At 44.3% G+C, this 24,625-nt stretch overlaps 1 protein-coding gene across 2 annotated transcripts; it reads left to right on the forward strand.

The window, feature by feature from the left end:
• The first annotated feature begins 261 nt into the window (after positions 1 to 261).
• LOC124186660 (limbic system-associated membrane protein-like) lies at positions 262 to 23,023 on the forward strand. Of its 2 annotated transcripts, XM_046578538.1 has the most exons (10): positions 262 to 624; positions 17,354 to 17,530; positions 17,607 to 17,968; positions 18,042 to 18,177; positions 18,388 to 18,669; positions 18,764 to 18,870; positions 19,083 to 19,278; positions 19,557 to 19,589; positions 19,896 to 20,025; positions 20,220 to 23,023. In XM_046578538.1, the coding sequence occupies exons 1-9, from the start codon at positions 570 to 572 to the stop codon at positions 19,997 to 19,999; spliced, it is 1,452 nt and encodes a 483-aa protein (XP_046434494.1). In that variant the 5' UTR covers positions 262 to 569; the 3' UTR covers positions 20,000 to 20,025; positions 20,220 to 23,023. The 2 variants fall into 2 exon arrangements, with proteins under 2 accessions (XP_046434494.1, XP_046434495.1); XM_046578539.1 differs by lacking the exon at positions 19,557 to 19,589 and having other exon boundaries at positions 263 to 624.
• The last annotated feature ends 1,602 nt before the right edge of the window (positions 23,024 to 24,625 follow it).

The raw sequence follows: 24,625 nt of genomic DNA on the forward strand, positions 1-24,625 counted from the left end.
AAAGGGAAACGGAGTTTCGGCGAAGCGACCGTCCACCGCATTATGACGGAATCAATTCCTGAGATCGTCGAGCAGTCTGTGACCCACGATATTCTCGGTGTATAAGCCGGTAGTGCTGGTACCGCGCCGACCGCTATCCTAAGGCTCATCCTCGGTTTTCTAGGAGCGATGAATAGGCGTTGCGGCGTGCGCAACCGTTGCGCGCAAGTTCCTCTCTTGTACGATCGGCAAGTTTGCTGGCTGGGCGCTCGTGGTTTAGTTTGAACGGTCCGAGCTCAGTTCACCTCGGTACGTCGAAAGCGCGTGTCTGGTACCGCCGGAGGAAGAGGGAGAGAGAAGTAGCGAGAGTGCGCGTGCGTTGTCAATCTTATTTAAATGCGTACGGTACGCGTGCGAGATAAACTAGCGAGAGCATATTTCTACACGCGGCTATTTGCCCCATCGACGACTCACGGGAGGCGGTTGTAATAGTTGTAATCGTGGTAACGGTAAGAAGAGAAACAGTGTCGTGATCATCGATCACCCTCTTCCGTCAGAAGATAACTAGTCATTCACCGTTGACAGTCGTCATGAAGAGCATTGTGCAGGTCGCAGCTCTGTTTACCCTCCTCTTCATCGCTCCTGGTAAGTGTGACGACGGCCCCTTATTGATACTTGTTTTTGGTATTACCAGACACGATGTGTTTGCGAACCGACTTTCGCGCGCAGACGCGCTGCGTACGTATATCGGCTCAATTGCTAGAAATTGGGTATCAAGTTTGTCCCAGGGTTAAAAACGGCGCCAACTAATCGCGAGCCCTGAGACACTGTGTAAGTGTAGCGACGAACGCGCGCTAGAAGTTATTCCCGGTTATTTTCTCAATCAATCCGCATAGTTGACCCGAATTTCTTTAAGACTGCGGCTTCTTTCGCGCGGCCTTCGAGATCCGCTCGAGTGGGAATGAAATTAACGCGAGTCAAACGCAAACTCAGTCTTCTCGGTTGGCGTCAGTGTCGTAAGTTCGCGTTATAGGACAGAGAATTTTTCGACACCGCGGTGAAATGCGAGATGGCAAGGATGGTGAGGGTAACAACGCGAACGCGAACCCTGCAGCCGCCGGCGAAATAATGAGGGCCAAAATTCCGGGCAGGTATATGGAATCTCGATGCTGTGCGATGGTCAGTATCCGTGGCTCGGGTCAATCTGCGAGACCGGCTTATGCTTGTTCGAATAACTTGGAGTATCCGATCTCGATCCCATTTCATATTCCAGAGAATCGAGACGGATTGACCAGTGGCACGCGTCTGCAACTAAAAAACTCCACAGGTCTTTTTGTACTGCTCATTATCGATTCTTACTCACTGAGACCGAGAAGAATGAACCAAAAATGTTGAGTACATTTCCTAAAGAAATCGTTTGTTTATTTTTATAAGAAATATTGTTTATTTCGTTGTAATGAAATGGTGGTTTTTCCTTTATTCTTGCGTTTATGCGAATACCTTGTCTTTTGCAACAATACCGTACGTGATGGAGGGAAACGGACGTCATTTTTAGATTCAGCTCACTCGAAAACGTAATATTTACCAAAAACATCCCATGCAGCTGAAATAAAATATATTTCTGCAGACCTGTGCCGATTGAAGCGAATTGGGGTGGGCTGTAAAGAATTTGTTTTCCTTCTCCAATGATTGAATGTCGAATCTTCGGAGCTGGTCAATTCGTTCTCGTCTGCCGGATAGCATCAGGTGTCAGATTCGAGGTCCTCCCTTTCTCTTTCCTCCATAATTGTCGTACGACTATAGATACGTGCCTAGAGGTATCCATATAATTATGTACAAGCAATTCCGTTCTCCAGCGGATGTTTCGCTGTGTTTCGTCGAACGTTATGCGGCTGTCACACGTACATACCTATACGTCCAGAATTACGGTGACGATCACTTGTAAATTAATTTCAACTGATTGTGGCTCTCGCCGAGCACGCCGCTTTTCGTTTGTCCGTTGCAAAACGCGTCGTCCGTCGTACGTGAGCAAGATGATATCTTGGCGAAGCACGTTTGCGCGCCGCATTCTCACGATATATCTGATTAACGGTCCAAATGTTGATAACCGAGCGATAATAGTAACAAGTGAATTTAGGCTGTCCATGAGCCAGGCCTCGAATTTTCCGTTCTCACGCTGCAGTTTCCAAGTTTACAGGAAAAAAAAATACATTAATATCGAATTTGAATTTCCAACTGCAAATTCAGGTTCGTGATTGACTATTTAAAGGCCCTCAGGTACCGTATTACATGAAAATAATTAATGATATTTTAAATTTTAAACCACTGTAACGGATACACGATTGCAAATTTTGGAATTCTGACCTTGTATTCGTTATCGGTGACCCAAAAAACCTGCGTCTATCAATTTCTACCAAAATCGGAATGTTTTTAGATTTTTATCCACCACATTGGATCGCCATTTTCGATTTCGTAATCTGATTTCCGTTTCGTGATCAGCCACCCAAAAAAGCGACGAGTACCAATTCTCATCAAAATCCAAATGTTTTTAATTTTTTCTCTTAGCATAGTGAATACGCCAAATTTGAATTTTGCCAATCTGACCTTAGATTCGTGACTAACGACCCAAAAAATCTCGTGGTACCAATTTTCATTCAAATCCATTCATCCATTCTGAAGATATATTTAATTGATTTTTGGGAATTTTTTCATTAAGATAATTGTGAAAGTACTTGATCGATCAGAGCCAAAATCTAATCAGTTCTAAGTTTTTAAAATTGATCACACACACACAGCGTCCATCCAAAGATGGTCGGAGGTGATTCTCTGGATCTTGGCGTCGAGATCTAGCAAAATTTCAACTTTCCTTTTTCGGCGTGACTAAAATAACTTCCCATTCTCTCCGAAAACAGAGAAACCAGAAGTTAAAGTTTGAAATGTAGAGAAAGGTCAAGAGGCAGGATAAGAAACCACAGCTTCATCGGTCGTTGATCAAATCTCACGATTCGCTGAAACAAGAAATAAAAGCGCAAGATATGTTGTTGTATAATTAGTAAATACTCTGTTCCAAGTTCAGCTCTGAAAACCCGAAACATTCCATTCGTAATTTAATATTATACACATTACACCTCGGTATGCGCCTATGGTAATAGACGCATCGCCGTTCTCGCAGCGATTTCATTTCCATGGTGTGTATAATATTTACACGTGCGGTGACGCGTTGAATACCTTGTATATGTACCTACCTCGCAATCAAGGTGATCAAGCCTTATGTATGGATATAGGTATATGTAAACGGTTACGTGTTTAAAAAGTTCGAGCGCGAAGAAGCTCTCAACAGATTTCACAAGGCGATCTCAGAGCCGAAGACAAAATTATGTTAAAAAATACGAATCGTCCAAATATTAGTTCGCGGTTGAAGACTCCGAATAATCCTATTTACTGTACTTTATATAAGTTTTACTCGTTCTTTTCTTGTACGACACAGAATGCGATCAGCGGCACGCACGCGTCTTTACACGTATACGATTACCGAAGGTGAGCATGCACTATTCGTAGGCCGGAATCCGAACGCAGCATTGATAAGCAAATTATTCTACACAACTTGTTTTTCACTAGCAATCGTACTCGATGAATAATAATATATGTTACGATGCCCCCACCCACCATGACTTACTGCAACGAAGTGTATCCTCGTGTCCTCCTTGTTACGGTTACGCTATACGCGGTAGTCTTGCCCGAGTAATTAAGCAATTTAGTCTTATTGACGAAGCCTGCGGACGGAGATCAGCCATAAACGGCAGCATTGCGACGTGAATTACACGCGCGCGGGAACGTGCTTATTCGACAACGATGCGGAAAACGAGATGAGAATTCTCTGGGAAAGTTGTACGCCGACGCCGAGGTGCCGCGACGCTTTTATATTCCCCCGTAGCCTATTTACTCGATATTGCAAAATATTTAGCATATCGTACCGCCCTCCGAGAATCTAATTTCTCTCCTCTTTTTAACCTCGCGCTATTATTTTTTCAAAGAGAAAACACTTGCTTACAGACAATTTTTAACCCGATTGTATCGACCTTGGTCTTAATCGACGCGGCTTTCCTTCGCTCATCGCTGATCAGATTTTGGGTTCGATCGGTCCATCGGCGTGAAATCAATTGGAGTAGGGAAAAAATTTATTAAAAAATGTTACAGGCTGAATCATCAAGGTCAGTCGAATCACCCGCTTGTTTTATTTCGTCGCAGGTACGAGGAAAACAAGCTTCAGAGTCAGAGGGAGGCCTGGAATTCGCTTGGCGAACGGGCTACTCGCGAGTATAACGTGAGTCGCAAAGGTTGTCTCGAGTGTGTGAGAGAGAGAGAGAGCGAGAGAGAGAGAGAGAAAGAGAGAGAGAGAGACTCGCTCCCCGTGCCACGGTATTACATCCAGCGCCAGAGGAACTCGCTGCTCGCGAGTTCGTGGAATTTGACCCCTGCACTCGGGCTGAATTTTTGATAACGATGCGTCTTTGATAGTGGTTGGTTCAACAGTGCCGAGTTGTGCAAGATGTGCACCAGCCGCACATACACGCCCCTCGTACACGTATGCATGGTAGTTTCGTCGAGAGATCGCTGCACGCGTGTGTAGAATCGACCCTACCGACTTGTTGCACCATTCCATGCATATATATTGCGAGGCGTAAGCGATTTTCACGATTTTTTTTAACTCGCGTTCGAATAACGACGCATTGGTCGAGTTTTACGGATCTTTTGCTGCCGAGAACGAGTCTAGGGTATACCGTTAAACGAACAGATGGAACGATCGAGAATTGACAAGCAGGGCTTTTACCGGATGAAAAGACACTGGTGAACGGGAAACGTACAGTACGTGCCAGTAATATTGGGTGCAACGTCAAAGCCAGTTCTATGTTTGTTTGAATTACTTTGAGGTATAATCGACAGATCTGAAATCGAAGTTATCCCGACTTCGGCGTGTGTCGACTATGGCATGCCAATACGAATTACAACGGTCGTAAATCGGGACGACCGAGGTCCGATGCCTCGGTTATATATAGAAATTGACTTTTCTTTATGATTTTTGACGCCGTCGTAGCGGTTCGACGTCTGGAAGTGAATTTAATAGAAATCGGATACGTCTTCTCAGCTGACGGCGGAGCTCGAGCGATAGTCAGAGTCGGATGGTGAAACTCCGTCTCCCTAAAAATACATACCATGAAGCACCGCGGACACAGAAGTTTTCGACTCGTCGCACAAATGGATGTACGTACGTCATTGCGCAACTGCAACGGCATTACGTAGACAGTACACAGCTATAACAAACGGCTGGAATTGTGTACCGGCATCTGTTACCAAATGATCAAACAACTCGACCGCGCGTTGTTCTCTGGACCGTGTGTGTGTGTTCGCGCAATTATGCATCGCTACGCCGAGTCGACTCGAACCTTTGGTCAAGGATCGACGAATCTCGTTCACCTAGTTATTATAATATATTCAACACCCGAGAACGATCATTGGTAAGGTTTCAATTTTAGACGGTTTCGGTTCCAAGCCCGCAGCGTGCCTTTCACCTTTGAACAATATTTAATGGAATTTCCGGACGTAGTTACCTATCGATTTTTTCGGTAGCGTGATGCAGTGGACGGAGCTTGGAAACGAAGGCCCGGAGGAGATGGCCTCAGAACGCGTAAAGGTCTGCCGGAGTGGCCACACACCTGGAAAACCTGGAATCGTCGTCAGGGGATATTTAATTTTGGTTATGGAAAAAACTGAAAGTATCAGTTTTTTATCACGGGAATTAGAAACGATTTTTGACGTAACAAGTTTACTTGTCATCCTCGAGAAAACAAATTGGCTAACTCGAATTTAATTTGTACCGAACATAGAGTTAATTGGCTGAACGATTTAGGTTCTCGTAACTTACCAGAACTGGGAAAATGTCAGGGGAAAATTAGGTTTCAGGTCCTGGGAAACCTGGAAATGTTGCGGAATTTTATTCCCGAAAATTTGGGGCCACCCCGTCTACGTCTACGTTTACGCGGGGAGAGCCGCTGCACCCGGTGATCGCGGGAACTCGGTTCGGGTAAAATAGTTGATAAATACCGGAAACGTTCAATTTCGTAAACAAGCATCCCCCGCTCCCTTCGCGTTCCAAGCGTAGTGTAAAAAAACCGTTTCCCGTTTCCTGTTGACGGCCTTGCGTTACTCGGCACCCTGACGTAATCCGCGGCACTGGGTCTGGGGTGACGTGATTCATCGCGCAATACTGCCGCGGGGAGAAAATTCCGCGAATGTCAACCGTGGACCCGTTTTCCAGTTGGTATAAACTGTAAAGAATGTTGGCGTCATCACGGTTATACCGACAATTGCCGTCGACGATAGGGTAAAAAAGGGTACATAATAAAAAAATAGCGTAAAACGCCTTGTATTATATATTTACAGAGATAGATAGAGGGAGAGAGAGAGAGAGAGAATCGAGGAAAAACCGCAGCAGTCATTTTAACCGCGGCTGGCCGACGACGTTCTATCGAAAAGTCGATGATGTCACGAAAGGACGCGAGGAACTAATTATATCGCGGGCGCGGACTCGGAGGCTGGATCCGAGCGGATCACGTCATCGGTTCGCCTAGATCCAGCGAAATACCAACGCCGTTTGAATTCCTCCGACGGCGGGATTGAAGTTCCGAATTTTAAAAGTGCCGAAAGCGGATGGTCATAATTATTTGGCGGCGAAACGAAGGAATAGAGAAATCAAACTTTGAAGAAACAACGAGGTTTCGAATGGTCGGAAAGCCGACGGTTGAAAATTGCAATGCAAGATTTTGAAAATCAATCAAAACTCGGACGGCGTAGTTTACTCAACAAGTGGGTGTAAAAAATCAGGAAAACCGGAAAATCAGAATAACCATTTCGCCAGCAAAAAAATGTGGAACTCGTCGCTTTCGGAACTTTTCAAAATCGTAATTTCAACTCAACCCGGCCTCCAGGAGGGGGGCCTTCAAAGCCCCTTTGTATACGTTTGTTTATCCAACTAACGCTAGCTAGACCCAATTTCCAGTCCTCCTGGCGCGCATTGTCTTCTCGTTTTCCCGGATACGCGTTGTCACTTGGATCCATAACGCGTGGTTCGAGCAGCGGTGTTTAATTAACGGATCTCACCGCGACGCTTGTATTCGTAAACTTTTATTCCCGCCTGTATGTACACGCAGACCTCTTCCATCCCAAGACACGCACGCGTCGTATAATTTCCGACTACGTGCATAGGTGAGCCACCCGCGTCTCCCACGCGTCTTCGCCGGAGATAAAAAAATTATATCACTACCGAGGAACAGCAGGGTGAGATCTTATCGCGGCCGGATATTGACACGGTGCGGTTTTTCACCCGCCTGCGGCGTCCCGTGGCATCCGACGACTGCATGCGGCCCGAATGCTCTCGCGCGCTCCTTGAATAGCCTGCATTATACTACTAATTCCGCCGAGCCGACTGCGATCCGCTCGTATCATTTACGGGTCGGTGGTTCGGCAGACGTTCCATCATCTCCTTACGCTCATCTCCGCGTCGTATGCACGGACCTTCTCTCTCTCTCTCTCTCTCTCTCTGCAGACGCTTCTACGCGATAAATTACCCCTCGTTTATTCCGTAATAACTATACTCGACGTCCACGTGCGTGAGAAATCTGCGGTTAAACATACCCGACGCGATGGGGAGGGGCGGGGGGGGGGGGGGACTCGTTAAACCTCCTTCAATAACAAATATCCGTATATTACACCTCGGTCTGTGTAAAATAAACGGGGATTTTTATCTAGCTCAATAATCGCTCTCCCGACCCAGCTGTACCATTTTTCATTTACCAAAAATTATACACCGTAATCTAGTCTTATTCGTAGACGGATCAAGCACTACGGGCTATTTATTCCGATGAAGTTGAAAAGTTGATTCGAAAGAACAGCCTTCTTTTCGGGAAGAAAATTTACACCCACATTGGAGAACACAAAAAAAACAAAAAAAAAGAAACGAATATATTTGTTGGAATCTCTTAAATTCGATCCGAAGCTACAAACAAGGGGATTTCAGGGATCGGGGGATCGAATGGGTAAAAAAAGAAAGGTTACCAAAGAGACGAGGCTTCTACTTTACAATTTCTTTTTTCTTTTTCTTCCCCTCATCTTCTTTTCCTCTCATTTATCGAAACACCCATAGCCGCACATACCCTGGACGTATACCTAAGCGTGCAGACGTACCCTCCTATAAATAAATCGACGCGCGCGTGCTGCGGCTGTTCACCATGGCGACTCGACTGGCTCTCCTAGTCCCGTCGTCCCATTATCCGGTGTACAAAAATACAATCCGTACTTGACTCTCCGCAGTCCCTTGCATCCCAGCAAGAACGAATCGTGCAGCCACCGGAGGAGTGTGTAGGTAGGTGGGTACCTATTCTCTGTCTGCTCGTTGCAATGCAGCTGCAGGGTCGACGCCGTTTCCGACGGCGTACACCGCGTGCAATAACTCAGTCCGTATACACACGAAGCGTCGCAGTTTACTTTACCGTGCCGTACCCACTTCGTCGCCGTGGCGGAAGAATCGCGCGATTGTTAGTATTAGTCGACCGAACCGGCCCAGCAGCACCTGTACCTTCCTCTACAAATTGTGGTAGCATAACGTCTACCCGAGGACGCGATAAGCTTCCCAAAAATCACCTCAGCTTCTTGCCGTCTGCCTCTCTTATCACGTCTCAACCAAGACTCGACTGCACCGCGCGACTATTTTTTTTTTCTTTTTTTTTTCGTATCATTGTTTGCTCACGGTCGCCTCGACTGGATGCTCCGAGCCTGCACCTGCGACCTGTCTCCCTTGCTGTTATAAAACTCGCCAAACATCCCCCGGGAGACGAAGAAAGACTCGCTGCTGAGTCGACGAATCGATCTGTGCGGATCGGGCAGTCTCGATCCGGTGGTAGGCAAGGCAGAGAAACGTTGTTTAAACTATCAACAAAATACTTCGTATTATTCTGCGGTCGAGATATCGGATCGGTATCGCCTCATCCAGTAAGACGGACCGCGGTATCGAAGCGAAGCTGTCTCGCGCGTATACCGGTTGAAAAGTGATTACGGGGATGACTTTTTTCTCTTTCGCACGATCCACCTTGAACCTCGCGCACGCAGGTTGTAAGGTACCCCTTATACGGCACTTGGCTCGTGAAGTAGCCGGAGCTCGCGTCGCGATATAAAGTTGAATCCATCCACCTGTCGGGTGAGCGAGCATCGACGAGAGCGATTTCCTCGTATGACCGCGATCGTTGACCTGCAGGGACGGTTAACGGCTGTGCCCTATCGTCACGATCTCCCGGAGCATGGGTCCCCGCTTCGCGCGTCATTCCTAGGCGTAGAGTTAGGCGAGTTTGCACGTCACGGGTAACGGTAGCCCCGAAATATGCCCCGTTTATGGGCAACGCTCTCTGGCGCAGGGTGCGGAACTCGTACACGGCTAATGGTTTATACACGCCTAGGCGGTAATTAACGGCGTACGCCTAACGAATTTCGTATTTAATCGCCGCGACGGAAAAATTTCGTCCGGGTTACTGAAAGTGGTATATGTATACGCGTAAATCTGCCGGATTTTTACAAATTCGCGGAGGATCGTCGCGAATGCCGGGGCCGTTGAACCGGTGCCAGCGGCATTCCGTCAGCGTCGTCACCGACTTATCTATACGTTCCTACGCATCTCGAATCACGGCCCTTCGCACCATAGGATTGAATTTTCACTTCCGTCTTACGTCTAATTCGGGTATAACGCGACGAGTCCCGCGCGACGACGGAATGCGAGCCTATTTATTATAACGTACCGCGGAGCTGCAATGTGGAATCCACCCGTAACGTTTTGCTCCGAGATTCTCGGATCTCTTCCGAGGCCTGTTCCTCGTACACACGTAAACGTAAATCGGCAAGTGCGCGCATTGAGCCGTATTTGCGAGGAATTCTTGCCGTCCCTATTCACTGATCTATCTCACTGCTCTTGCAGCTCATAGCCTAACTTGATGCGCGTTACACGCATCAGATTCGGGTTTCACGTTTCGTAAAAGAGAAAAGTTGCGCTACACACGGATCGTATGTAATTTTCCACCGACCGAGTAGACGCGGTAAACAGCGATTTCTTTTTCATACATCGTTTCGTTTTCTCTCTTGGTACTATGCGTCCGTTGAGTACTATGCACCTGCAGCGACTTTCGAAAAAAAAAGACGATGCCCGCGCGTCGATTCAACGTCCGAACATTTCAATTCCAGTTGCGTAACGATCCCTGGATAAACGACTTGACACCGTTTCGTATCTTCGAACTAAACGAATAGTTTTTCCGAGGATCGGTGTGTGCAGAGGCAGGCGAAAAGACAGGGATTCGGGCTGGGCTGCAGCACTCCGCGGTGACCCAGTCCGTATTTAGACGCCTCCACGCCCAACCTCCGATCCCTCCGAAAGCCTTGGTGCCCGCAGGCTGGAGGGTATCTGGGAGAGCTTCTGGGTAACGACGGTTGACCCAGTCATGACTCGGCGAGTCGGTCACTGTGACTTTTCACCGCGGTCGCGTCCGCGTGCCGGGTGCATACACGCGTGAAATGCACGCGGTTATCGCCAACACATCCAAGCATCGGAGGCCGAAGGCGTCACTCCAGATAAAAGATTACGTGGTGTAGTAATATAGTGAAATGTAAGCGATATACGAGTAAACAAGATCCGCCCATTACGTCCATCGGCGTCGAAAGTGAAGGCGAGCTAGAAGGAACGCTCTTCCGAGGAAAGAGAAGGAGAGAGAGGGAGAGAGAGAGAGAAGGCCGACACACGTTGCGTAATGATCTCCGCGTTGCTGTTTAGTTTCAATCGCCAAGTTTACGCGGTCTACACCTTGCGGCTATCCGCCTCGAGCCACCATGCACATCGATTTATCTATTCATCTGTCCGTCTATCCATCGCTCTTTTCTCTGTAAGCTAATAATAGTTTCACTCTCGTTCGGATCTGTTCGCGCCGCGACTCGCTGACCGCAACCGTTTTATATTTTCGTCCGTGCACCCCGACGATGATGCGGTATCTTAATTCACCCGAACCCCGACGCACGTACCGCATCCACCATTCGATATAAACGCCGTCCAAGACGGGTAAGACCGTCGTCGTCGTCGAGCGGCCTTGATACTGAAAATTTTCATCGCGTGGTCAAGGACGACGAAGCTACGGCGACGCCGAAGATTAAGAGCCAAGACGATTCGGTAATTGGAGTTTTATTGAGAGAACTAGATATGTTATTGTATCAAGTGCAATGAGCGGCTGCGAAGAACCGAGGCAGCCGCTGCGAATCAATGAAGAAGATTATACGTCGTATAGATAGACACACGTTATACGTACAAAAGTCTATTACGGACGAAGGATTCGAGCACTGGAGAAAATCGTTCGCAGAGTCTTCGGACGTACACGTGCATGCGTGCAACGCACGTGTAGGTGTAGTCACGTCTCTGTGTGGGTAATGGGGCAGGGCTGGGCAGGGCAGGACAAGCCAGGGAAGGGCAAAGCAGACGCCACAGCCGTGAACCTATTTTCGTACGTATTACCGTATCGACGCCTCGGTATATCTGCGCTCGTTTTATGCGCACATTCGTCCATCCGTATTGTGCGTATGCCTATGGATACTTGCAGGGGGTGTACATCCACCGTCAATATTCGATACACGATTGAGTGTCGGCAACGTCGGTGTTAGCAAATATTTGCCTCGATTATTTTAATATTTTGCAAAGAAACTTGTAACAATCGCGTTTTTTACACAGCTGAACAAGAAAATAAATAAAAAAAAAGATGTGTTCCTTCGGAAGCACCGTAGTTGTACTTTTTTTTTTTTTGTTCTGTTTGGCTCTTCTTTCTTGACTGCAATATGTTCGTTTCTTTCGAAAGATATTTTTGGGACGACTGAAAAAGGTGATAGAAATCTTGTTGACTTAACGTGATAAATATTTGAATGCGCTAACCCGCAGTTGCAAAATCGTTTGGTCAGATACGTGTATATATAGACCCGCGTCACATTCGAGAATGGATTATCCACACATGTATACGTATATGTATGTGTATATATTTATATATTAGTTTCGTGGATCTGCGGTGAAGTATTCCCCATGTCCCAGATTCCGTACTACAGGCACATTGCTGTCGGTTTGATATTTTCGCGCGGTTCGTAAGACGCTGTTGGATACACGTTAGAGGCGGTAATAATTGCTGGAGCGATCTAGCAAGCTGTTATCGATACAAACCAATCTAAAGAAAACTTGGGCCACGATTTCGTACGCATAGTTTATTCTTTCAATCGTTTTACCAACGGTGTTTCGAAAGCGAAGATACCTATAACCGATGCTCTTGTGTACAATAGTCGTAGCTGCAACGACGGTGCCTGGTGTTCTGTATAAATATTCGAACGTATAATTCAGAGCCCTACATCGAGCTCGACGCGGTTCGCATTCGCTCACACCGATGGCAGATAGGCAGGTGATAATTGGCCAAGACCCGATAACGAAAGTAATCAGCGACTATGGCTCCTCCTCCTCCACCTCCTCCTCCTCCTCCTCCTCCTCCTCCTCCTCCTCCTCCTCGTCCTATCCCCATGCCGCAGCATAACGCATAGCTTCTGCTGGATAGGGTGTACCCGAGTCGAAATTTAGCGCCTACGTTTGACCCTACCAAGGTTAGTATAAACCTACTTGGAAGGAAACTGAACCTAGAGATCCTACGTTGACCCTCTGGGTCATAAGGATTTCAGAACACGTCCTACATTGAACCTCCGACTCCTCAAAAGCAAAGTACCAGACCCGACTTTGACGCTCCCAGAGAGTGATTAAACCTATCGAATCTACAGCTAATCCATCGGACCTGTGACTCATCGTATACAGATATATTGTTACAGTGACATTCGAGTGTTGACAACGAATAATCCAAGGGCTATTTCGACATAATTTTGACGAATTTCGATAACATTTAAAAATTAAGTATCGCATTTCAATTGTATTTACTCAAAGTTCTTACGAATACAAAATCCCTTTCGACTGATTGAATATACAGAAAATACGATTATAAGCGTGTGTAAACCGATCCCTGTTTATTGGGATTTTATTTTGATTTCATACGTTTCAATCGTATCTTTTGTACTTCTGCCATAATCGATCAGAATCAACGGACCTTTATCACCGGGTTGGGATTTTGAGCGCTAAGGAAGAGTTTCGAGCAAGCAGGATTAACCCATCCTCCGGAGAGTTAAGGGAGATTCCAGACACATCCTACTTTGAGCCTGAGCTCGGCAAATCTGTAAATTTCGGACGCATTTTTAGCGTCAAATCAGGGTCTGATATTGAATTGGAATCGAACCTACTTCACCATCTTCGAGCCCTACGCTGGAGCTCCTTTAAAGTAGGCGTTGAATTTCGTCTCGGATACTTGTTGCGCCAAGGCAAGTAGATTTTGACGGCGCGTGTCTCGCTACGTTTTCCTACGTATCCGCGCGCGTGTGTGTGCACGCGTAGATGTTGCCGGCGTATATATGCCACAGGGCATAGCGCAGCTATTCCAGCCATCGCACAAACCTTTTGTGACCCGGTTGAACAAGCGGCTGCGTAACGCGCCAGCACCCGCACTTATGATCGTACACACGCAAGTGTTTTTAACGAGGGATATGTGTAAGTGCTGCGTAGTCGAAAGCGTTTGTATGCGCGCTGCGAGACGTCCGTGTTATAATGTATACGGTGTACCAGAGTGCGTGACCACACGCGTATTTAACACGTATAATAAACACTACGAATACTCGCGACGGGAATCAATGGGGCGAACATCGTGCCATTAACGAACTCGAGGAAATATGCTGTCGGAGGTTACGTCATCCCGTCGAGACAAAGTCTTCACAGTTCGAGATCCGTTACGGAATCGAGGATAGGGGTAGGTTTCGATTTATATCAGTGATATAATGAGAATCGAACACGTTTCAGTCCGGCTATTCTGTTCTAGTAAAACGATCAGGTGCAACTCGTTGTCAGGTATAATTAATTATGATAATATCGTAACGGTTTGATTATTTTTTTCAACGTGTACGTGTACCAGAGTTGATATTTTATTCAGTTCGTAACGATAGTTCGCCTTCGACGCTGACGAAGAGTTACTTTATATCTGTAAATGTGTGTTCGTATCGCGGCCACGCCTCGTCGCCGCGTTATAGGTCAGCACACGTTATAAGTTGGCAGGGAACAGGTGTTTATACAGTTGAGCCTTTCCCTTTGACGCAGCGCCAAATTCTCGTCTCTGAACGTTACAATGGGATCTAGTAGCAAATGCAAAAATGCACGATTTAACTCGTCGTCGAGCAAAGTTACGTTCGTAGATAACCGTTTCCGTGTAAGTATGACTCAACTTTGATGTAGCTGTGTGCAAAAATCTCTTCTCTAAGCGACAGCTTCGCCGTCGAAAGCGACGATCGAGGACTAATTGCGGTCACCACTGTATTCCAATATTTCAATGCTTCGTTGACAGTTCAGTCAGCAGATATTATACGTCCCACGGGCTTTGGAAAAAAATGATCAAGATATCGTCCGTGCCCGAGCACAGAAATCACTGCCCATACAGAGCGTGTCTTGAATAAACTACGTAACGACAGCAGCATCGAAATATGAGTTAGTTAACGGATGCCGGGTCCGCGGTGACATCAGATCACAAGTTTGGTCGCGGAAGATCGCGTCGTTTCAAGGGGACTTTTTTGGTAGTGTGTCGGGTGTGGGGAGCACATGAGCTGGTTATGTTTTCGCGATGACTTCATCGTCCGCAAAACGCAGCGCGGGCGCGGCCGTGTCCGATTCCGATTCCGTTCTCCTGTGCTTTTACCCCGACATGCACCTCGTTCCTCGTCGTTGGCGCTTCTTCGCCTCCACATCGTCCCGACCTTGCCCTCTTGGACCAAAAGGGCACTGGGTCCAACGTGCGATCCGCCACCCTCACCGTCGTCATCGGCCCGCGACCAGCTGGCAATTGGACAAAACTGGAAGGCGTTCCGGGTCACGGATTCCAGGGATGGGGCGAGAGCATATGCCGGAATCGTGAGGCGAACGAATACCTCGAGCATATGCTCGGTCTGGACCCACCTTCAGGGGTGCAGGCCGCACGCGCCAGACGGCCATGTTAACCCAGATCCAACCCCTGTCACTCCGATAATCGTACACCCGTCGCGGTGGCATCCAGGCAACTCGGGAGGACGGGAAATTTGAAAACGAAAAACGATTTTTGATAAATCCTGTCCAGGTGAAGGTATAACCTCTTAGCGACAACTCAGTCTAGAGTTCTCTGAGGTGCCGAAGGTGTGCAGATTCAAATATGCTAGGTGTACCCGGAACGAGGTCGTCTCCTCATCCGGTACAAGCTGGGGGGCAACTTGATACGCACCCTCGGCATCGCGCGACCTTATTCTTATATGCCACCACCGCGTTTATGAGAAACGACGGGATGAGAGGGGACGCGAGGAGTGTTATTAAAAAGAGACCGTGATCTTTGAACGCCTCTTCAGTGGTACTAAATTAGCGATGCAAGATGTCATCATCACTCCGCTTCTCCGCTAGGTATTTGTAATAAAGCCGCAACATTACGTGAGTGGAATCGATTAATCACGCGATCCCCTTCTCACGTATGTATTAGGATGGTCGCGCATGCGACACGTAATACAATAAACATGTCGCGCGAATATTTCCGCATTGATAACCTGTGACGCTACATCGTCATTGCTTTTCTTTCCGTAACGAACGACTCATTGTCATCATATACGGCTAGTCGGCGGACACTGCATGTGTAGTTAGGTACAAGAATAAATTATGATCTAAACACGAGTCATCGCGTGATGTAGATACATCTCTGAGTTTTATTGCGAAATTTCATCACACATTGCCAAAATTATCGCACCGTGATTAGTTTACTTCTACAGCATACGTACAACCTGGTTTAGCTTTGTTTGATTTGTTACCACCTACGATTTTTGTCTTTGTACGAAAGTTGAGTTTATTGTCAACACCTTCACCGCGCGACAAGTCTAAAATATAGACACATCGCGATTATAATTTAGATCCAGCTAATCAGCCGCCGTAAAGATCAAAGACCTCGAATTTTTAAGCATTTCAATTGTCGTCAAGTTTGAACTCTCTGGTAATCAAGCCTCATCCTTCATAGGTTCGACATTGTTCGGCGCTACTCGACTGTACGGAGAATAATTATACCGAGCGATGTTCGACTAAAATCATACGTAGAATTTTGACGCTGTTGGACGAACGACGAAATTGTTTCACACTCCAAACAGACTGCGAGAAGGTATTATCGAGCAGGTTGTTGAATTTATGTACCAGGATACCCCTTCGTGTACCTACCTATACGTATACGTGCCTGGCTATATAGACCTTTGCAATCACGTCCGCGCCCTACGGCACGTACCTAAATTAACCCAGTGAGGCTCCACGAACGTGTCTGTCTGTCCACTCGAGTGGGTGGCAACGGAACGGAGGGGTGGAGAACGGATAGAAGTTTGCTTGCCCCAGTTTTCTTCTTATATACATCCCCTGGTTCGTGCGTGTCATCCGCGACGGCGAGCCGTGAAATATGGGCATGAGGCTGCTCTGCGGTGTCGCTCCCTGAAGGTAAAAGGAAGGTCGAACGATTAGCACGTTTATGCCCGAAACACCGGCACGATAAATTATCATTCATCTGTTTTCAATCAAAGAAAAAACTCTGCCCTACCCAGTCAGTTATCACCCTACCCGAAAGTTATCGACAGGTTTTACACATTTCCGGGGAACGTTTTTTTTCTTTCTCACGTGAGATGATTTCGTCAACTATTCCGAATACACGTGAAGTTTGAAGAATTTACTCGTTATTTTGAAATTTCTGTTTACGAAAATATTAAATTTTGAAAAATGGAGGAATCGTCTTTCTTGTGGTGGAATATTTTCCGATTTTCGTCTCATCGCAAATTATTTAATACCGTCGACGAGAATGACGTTTGGTTGAGAATGTATAGCCGTTACATCCTCAACGCCAACGCGCGTGCGGTTGAAAAATTCGTTAATAAGAGTAGCGACAGTAATGTAGTTTTGGCGAAAATGTCTCCGATACCTTTCTCATCGTCAGCGTATACTTTTTTTCGTAATATATCAAATTCCAATCTAATCACGTGTTCAACTACCATAAAGCAAGCCTTCCTCTTAAAAATCACTGCATTTCCTGTCGTCCTTGACGTACGATGTTTCATCGTGTTCGGAAAGAAAAAATTTTTCGTACCTATTTTCCGTCACTGCGCGTCGGGCTTTTCACACTACTTGAATATTTTATCGCAGGTGGATGCAGGCCAGAAACAGGAGATGCGTATCTCGACGACGCCGATTACGCAGATGAAACAAACTCGCAACCCGATCCTGAGCCTTCGGAATCTTCGGAGATCCTCACGAGACCTCTAGCGCTGCGAGTGCACGTAGGCGACACAGTGATCCTGCCTTGCAACGTGTCAAACTCGGGTTGGTACTCTGAAACTTTACTAACATTGGTACTCCGAGCGAAGATGTTGTTTAAAACGTCGCGAAATATTTCCAGAAAACGTTGTGATCTCGTGGTACAAGGACGGCGATGTCATTTACTTTGGTGATTATTCGTACACGGCAGAACCACATCGGATCAAGCTAGAAGGAAACGGCAGCTTGGTCGTAAACGACTTCAAACAGAGCGACGAGTCCGACAATTACAAATGCACCATCACCGGTACAAATCAGGAAATAAGTCACTCAGTTCGTATCTACGTTCCTCCTGCAACTCCTACAACTGCCGCCACTCACACCGGAAAATTAATCGTTAAGCCCGGCGAATACACCGTAGTCCAGCGGCCTAACACGAACGTCACCCTCTCCTGTTTCGCCGACTGGGAGCCGAAGCCAAAACTGATCACGTGGTCCTTCCAGGTATGATATCACGGAGATTCGACTACGGCTTTCAATGTCATGTCGGGCTACCCCTAGTTCTGCTATCTTCCAGGGTAAAAGGTTAACCAGCGACGAGTTCCCGCAGGACGGAAGTAACTACACCGTCCGCAACGTTGCCATGGAAACTATCGGACTTTACCAGTGCCTCGCGGGCAACGAAGTCGGAAAGATCAACGTCTTGATTAAGCGTGAGTATCGTTGCATCTTACTTCGGATCATCCGAAGGCTAATCACACGTGTAATCCGGTGTACACTTTTCCGGATATCTTGCGAAATCTTTTGAAATCCTTCGAAATCCCTGAAGTCTTTTTAATTTTGAATTCAGATGTACACGAAATCGCATGAGTGATTAACCCCTCGGCTTCCGTGTGTTTTAACTTTGTTTATTTCACATGCAGATGCTCCCAGGATCGAGGTGAAGCACAAACGCATTCATGCGGCGGTAGGAACTGAATCGGAGATAAAGTGCACCGTCCGCGCCTATCCCATGGCCGAGGTTGTCTGGATAAGAAATGGAATGAAAATCACGAACGGCAAGAATAAAAGCCGTATACCGATAAGCGCTCTAGAGGCTAAGTACACCCTCGCAATCAGCCGCACTATGGAGGATGACTTCGGAAATTACACGTGCCGAGCGACAAACAAGATGGGGACCGCGAATGCGACCGTCGAACTTACAGGTTGGTATAAAGTGAAAACGGAGGCTGAAAACCGTTTTCGGTCAGCGATTGCACAGTGTTAATTAGTTTCCTTACACCCTCGCCGTTTTCTCAGGTACCCCCGCAGAGGCTAAGTTCAGCGGACTCGACAGCGCACCCGATAAGGTTACTCCGATCCTTAAGTGGATCGTCAACAGCCATGCCCCGATCCTGGAGTACGAAGTACGTTACGCCTTCGGGCATTTTTTTCTTCATCGTTACGACCATTGCCATAGCTTTGAAAATAGAGGAGCAACCTTCGTTTCTAATTTTCGGTCAATCGTTTTCATATTTTTTCACAATTCCGTAATCTTGCCCGGAGTAATTCGACATGGATCGACCAGGTTGGTGACATCGGAAATGCAGGATTGTAATTGTACTGATTTTTATTACAGCTCAATTATCGTCAGCGAGGTGAAGATACGTGGAAAACCGTTACACCAAAGGTCACCGAAGCAGCCTCGGGCACTCCATACATCCTCGAGTACCCCTTGGAAGGTGTTGAACAGGGTTCGTACGAAACTGTACTCTACGCTCGGAACCAATACGGATGGTCACCCCGCGATTCAAAGATTCACGAATTTTGGAGTGGTAAGATCATCGCTTCGTCACAACTTTCAGCATGAGTTTTCGATATTCATTTCGTACGTAGGTGTAGGAGGGAACAGGGAGACTTTGGTAACTCGGTTTTCCAGACAATCGTCCAGTATAATATACCACATGAAAACATTGCCCTTCGTTATTCACAAAGTTATTATTTCGTATTTAAAGTCTGACTATCCTATAATCGGCTGCTCAAAAGGACCGCTCTAAATTTATCAATTTTTTTTTCTCGCACAAATTTTGACTTCTCTTACGTTTCTTTATAGATTATTATCAGAGCCAAGATTTACCGGCAAGTGGTACGTTTTGTCATTTCACTATATGTGTATATTATATGTACATACCTATTAAACTATGTGTATACTTACATGTATAAAACAAATGTCCGCTGAAACTGGCATGCGTTCATAACCGTATCTCCTTTTGTACACACGTACCGTTTCTTCCACACATCCATTCGCATAGTTTGTTTAATTTTACTTTCAACAATCCACGTAATTTCTGATCTTGTAATTCTGGGATAACTTGAATAATTAAAAACGAACAAACATCGCGGCAATTGAAATGATTAAAGCGTCTCTGATCCCTGCGTTTTTTCGTTTTAGGAGAGTCAGTATCAGGTGGTGAAACGGCGAGTCACCAATTCCTCGTCTTTTCGAGATTGCTAATCTTAGCTGCTTCACTCCACGTCTATACCACGTATCTTTAACCTACTCGGTGTATCGAACGACGTAGGTAAGTCGACAATCTTTTTTTCTACGCCTATTAATACAATAATTATTTTTCCGAATAATGGTTTTCTCACAAATCCTTTTTTCACCTTCACTTTTCACATTCCGATGTCGGAGGAAGGTTTACTAGGCAGATTAAATCACCGCACGCAGCTCTATGTCCTAATTCGTATCTAATCGCACGTCTCAATGTTCCAGGTAAATTGCTACAGCCAAAGCGTATACACCGTATACACCGGTCGCCAAACTCGCCTGGTGGATATATGTATAGTATATATGCGTATCTACCGCACAGCCTCTCAGAAGACAACGTTGATTACCGTAGGTTTTTTGTTGGTTATTATACGTATACGTATACATACAAATAATTTTTATACTCGCTCTTCCTTCGTTCCAAATCTTTTCGTTTGAATATTTATATATGTTATATATATCTATCATAATGCAAAATAAAAAACCTAGGGCTGAAAATAAGAAAAAACAATAAACAGCTAAAGTGCTGCAATTTTCATACTTACATTATACAGGGCCGAACAGGTACTTAACGAATTTCTAATTTTCTTACGTTTTTTTCGAATTGGAAGAGCCCATGTCGACTGATGGTGATTTACGATTTAAAATTCACGATGTCAGAGAGACCATTATTATTATTATTATTATTAGTTTTACGATTATTAATATTAGTTTTATCATCGATGTAATATAATATTATGTATACATATATATATAGTTCAAGGATATATATATGATTGTACATTTTTATTTTATTATCTTTATTTCATATTTAAATCAACTATTCATCTTCTTTAACTTGATCTGTACTCCTGATTTCTCTTGAATGTGAGAAAAGAAAACCCACCCCAGAGATATAATTAATGATTGTTTAAAATAAGTATAAGTATACGGAAAAGAGAATAATTTTGGCTCTAGTTGAGACATAGTATTAAATTAGTGTGATGTACAATCACACGATTTCTTTCGTCACGAAAGCTTTATTTTAGTCTAATTGTTCAACAGAATCTCGTATATATTATGTATATATATACATATTATATAGTATATTATATACATACTATACTATAGACGTGTAATATAATATATATGTATACTATACTGTACTATGTATATACACAATATGTATATTATATTAACACTGATGTTTTTATCAACAAATTGCGGGTATTAAACATGAGCGATTTTTATCGATATTACGAATTAGGTAAATACAAAAAACACCTTGGCGTTACAAGAAAAAATAATCAAATAAACAAATAAACTGTATCGATGCACGCGCTAGGTGGTCGTGGGTGAGATCGTATGTATATTTATTTTGTAGGTGTACAAGGATAGACAAGCTGGAAATAAACAGGGCGCGCCATTCTTGGTGTTAGATTCATGTGTAATTAGATATACCAAAGTAATAAAATGCCCAGATGGCGGCAGAAAGTCCTATAATTATTTTTTCATGTTCTAGTTCCATGCACCACCCCACGCTATGTTTATGCTATGCGCCAAGAATTTCCGCGCTCTCGAAATCGTCCGCTTGACATTCGCAGAACCTTAAAAGTTCTTTGATCGCTGTGATCAAATGATGATAGTATACATTTCTCTCTCTCTCTCTCTCTCTCTCTCTCTTTTCTCATACAGACACACACACAAACGCTTCTTCGTTATTTCACATATCTTGGATACGTATAATACAGTCAGTCAACCGCTCATATTTTGATCGATGACTAATTGATACATCTTTCAAATACTTATGATCAAAATATAATATACCCAACTACGAGCCATGATATATACCAATATAATGTATTTCTATAAGTAACGTGCATATTTCTTGTCGAACTTGTTGATAATAGTTACATTATCGGATAGTTTACGATTCAATTGACCTATATTAGAAACATCGAGCACTTTGCGTTGAATCTAAGCTATGTCTGATTGCTGCTTTCTGCTGTCTGATATTCCCTTTCCATGAGGAACGACGACAGGTTTTAAATAATATTCACAATTCTTCTACCAGGCCATAAAGAGTAAATTGAACGGCGAGAGAACCGAAGGGAGGAGGGTCAGATGGAGGGAGAGGGAATGAACAGAGTATGGAATCAGGGTCCGTTATACATTTAATCACAGCGGTGGAAAATTTTGTTTCACTTTCAGTTTAGTGCTAAACTTAACCATATCACATAAGATAAATTCACAAAGTTATACCTAATGTGTTGATTTAACTAATGTTGTGTTATTTTTATAATTCTCTCTCCACATTGACGAATGTAACGTAACTCAGGAAACGACGGTTGAATTCAACAGAACTCGTTATTGGAGCGATTCTAAAAATTTCGATATCAAACAATACAGACAAATGAACGCAATTCAAGTAGAGTTTCAAGGATATTTCAACCTTCAGCTGGTCATTAGAATTTGCCTAACGAGCGAGGTCTCTGACTATTGTCGCCCGACAGCAGGGAAGATAATTTATTATAAATTGACTATTGAGTCTCAACGGGTGCCTTATTTTATCGATTTGATCGAGCAAACGAGTCTTAATTATGTGGGAGTCAAATACGTAGTATAATTATTGAAGTCAGAAAGACGGGAGTCGGGTAACTCTTTTTCATCCTACAGCGACGATGATCGAGATCGCGATCAAGTGTCTTGCGTTATTCATCGTATGAAATTTTTACGCACAAACACATACGAAAATATGCATAGATGTAACTAAATAAATTTACATAAATATATTTATTATAAACATATATATCTAAAGTTATGTATATGTTAGCGAGGCATTCTATTTTCTACGTGTAAAGTTATGTCATGACGTATGTGAGAAGGAATATTTTACCGATGGGTATGAGATCTGTCATATGTGCCTACCTTAGAGTAAATATGTATTGATTTCTGTACGCTTCACGCATACTTGTGCTCTGATATATATTCTGTAATATCCAATATAGTGAATTATTGTATGAAAAGAATATACATTCATGGACATTGTACAAGGTTATACGGTTGTAATTTATTTTTTTATGCTTTGAAAAAGGAAATATGGGGTTGAACAATTTGGATCGTTCTTCGGTGATCCGTTCTAGTCCGAACGGTTGCGCATTGTTAGTGTCAGAGTTGTTCGACGTGAACTGACGTGAATCATTCAAACTGTCAATTGCCTTGAAATTTACCAACGGCTTTGAACATACAGAAAATGTAATGAACAATATTCATGACAGGTAAAATTACAGACTAAGAAGTGGGCGGTATGGGTGATTACAAGCGTAATATCTAGAGATTGTAAACTAGATTTAGAAATCATTGATTGTGCCTGTAGTGAGAATGCCTATGGTGTGGAGAAGCTGATCCTAGTAAGACATGTAATGCACAGTCATTGCTCTATGCAGTTTAGCTTCCAGCGGTTGCTTCAATCAAATACGAAAGAGTTGATATTCTGATCACAATATATATGAGTATCAATGACTATCAAAATTCCAGAACAACTTAATTTGTCTAAGAGATATAAAACCATACATAGAAAAAACGTACTGGAATATTACATTATATTATATGATAATATATGTACATGTACAATATACATTACGCAAAATAAAAAATGATGAAATCACTCTCTGTGACTTTTCAATAACCAAATCACTAATTCGCGTCTATTCCTGCAAGAGTGATGCGATCTTGCGGCATATTAATATCACAAGACTGCAATAACAATAATTGCTATACAATTCCGCTTGCTGGTTTTAAGGATCAATGATAAACGATTCAGTTAGAACTCAATACTACAACGTTGTGGGGATAATAGGAAAAGCGTACGAGAAGATTCCACTGCACTTCGGACTGAGCTTTTGATCCGCTGTTCACAGTGGCTTGAGAATGACTACGAATAGATTCCTCTCAAGAACTAAGAACGTCGGAACAATAGCTCAAATAATATATTCCCTCACTTTTCAAAATCGCAAAAAATCTTTTTTCGGTCGAAAAATTGTTGTTCTCAGATTTGATTTGAATGACCCTATCCTGACTGAATGGACGCCCAGGAAATCAGCCTTACTTTTTCTTTATTTTTCGACCAAAAATTTTGGGTCTACGATTCGATTTGTATGACCTTTTCCTGACTAATTGGACTCCAAGGAACTCAGAAAACGCAGCAAAAGGAGCGTGGGATCAACGGGAGAGAAGATACGAGGAAAAAAGCACCTGCTGAAAAATGTCGAAAATTCAGGTTTTCGTTTTTTGGCTGTAACTTTCGATGCGTTGATCGCAGCATATTGGGACTGCGCCCAATCGATTTTTCTCGCAAAATTACGTCGGATTAGTGCCACAATTATTTTATTCCAGCACTTTTGAAAATCGCGAAAATTTTCGCCAAAAATACAAAGGGGTTAACCTTCCTTTTTTTTTCACCAAAAAATTTTTCGTCTCAGAATTGATTCGTATAACTCTTTTCCGACCAATTGGACCCCAAGGAACTCAGAAAACGCAGCAAAAGGAGCGTGGGATCAACGGGAGAGAAGATACGAGGATAAAAGCACCTGCTGAAAAATGTCGAAAATTCAGGTTTTCGTTTTTTGGCTGTAACTTTTGATGCGTTGATC

Source organism: Neodiprion fabricii, chromosome 7 (genome assembly GCF_021155785.1).
Source record: "Neodiprion fabricii isolate iyNeoFabr1 chromosome 7, iyNeoFabr1.1, whole genome shotgun sequence".
NCBI lineage: Eukaryota > Metazoa > Arthropoda > Insecta > Hymenoptera > Diprionidae > Neodiprion > Neodiprion fabricii.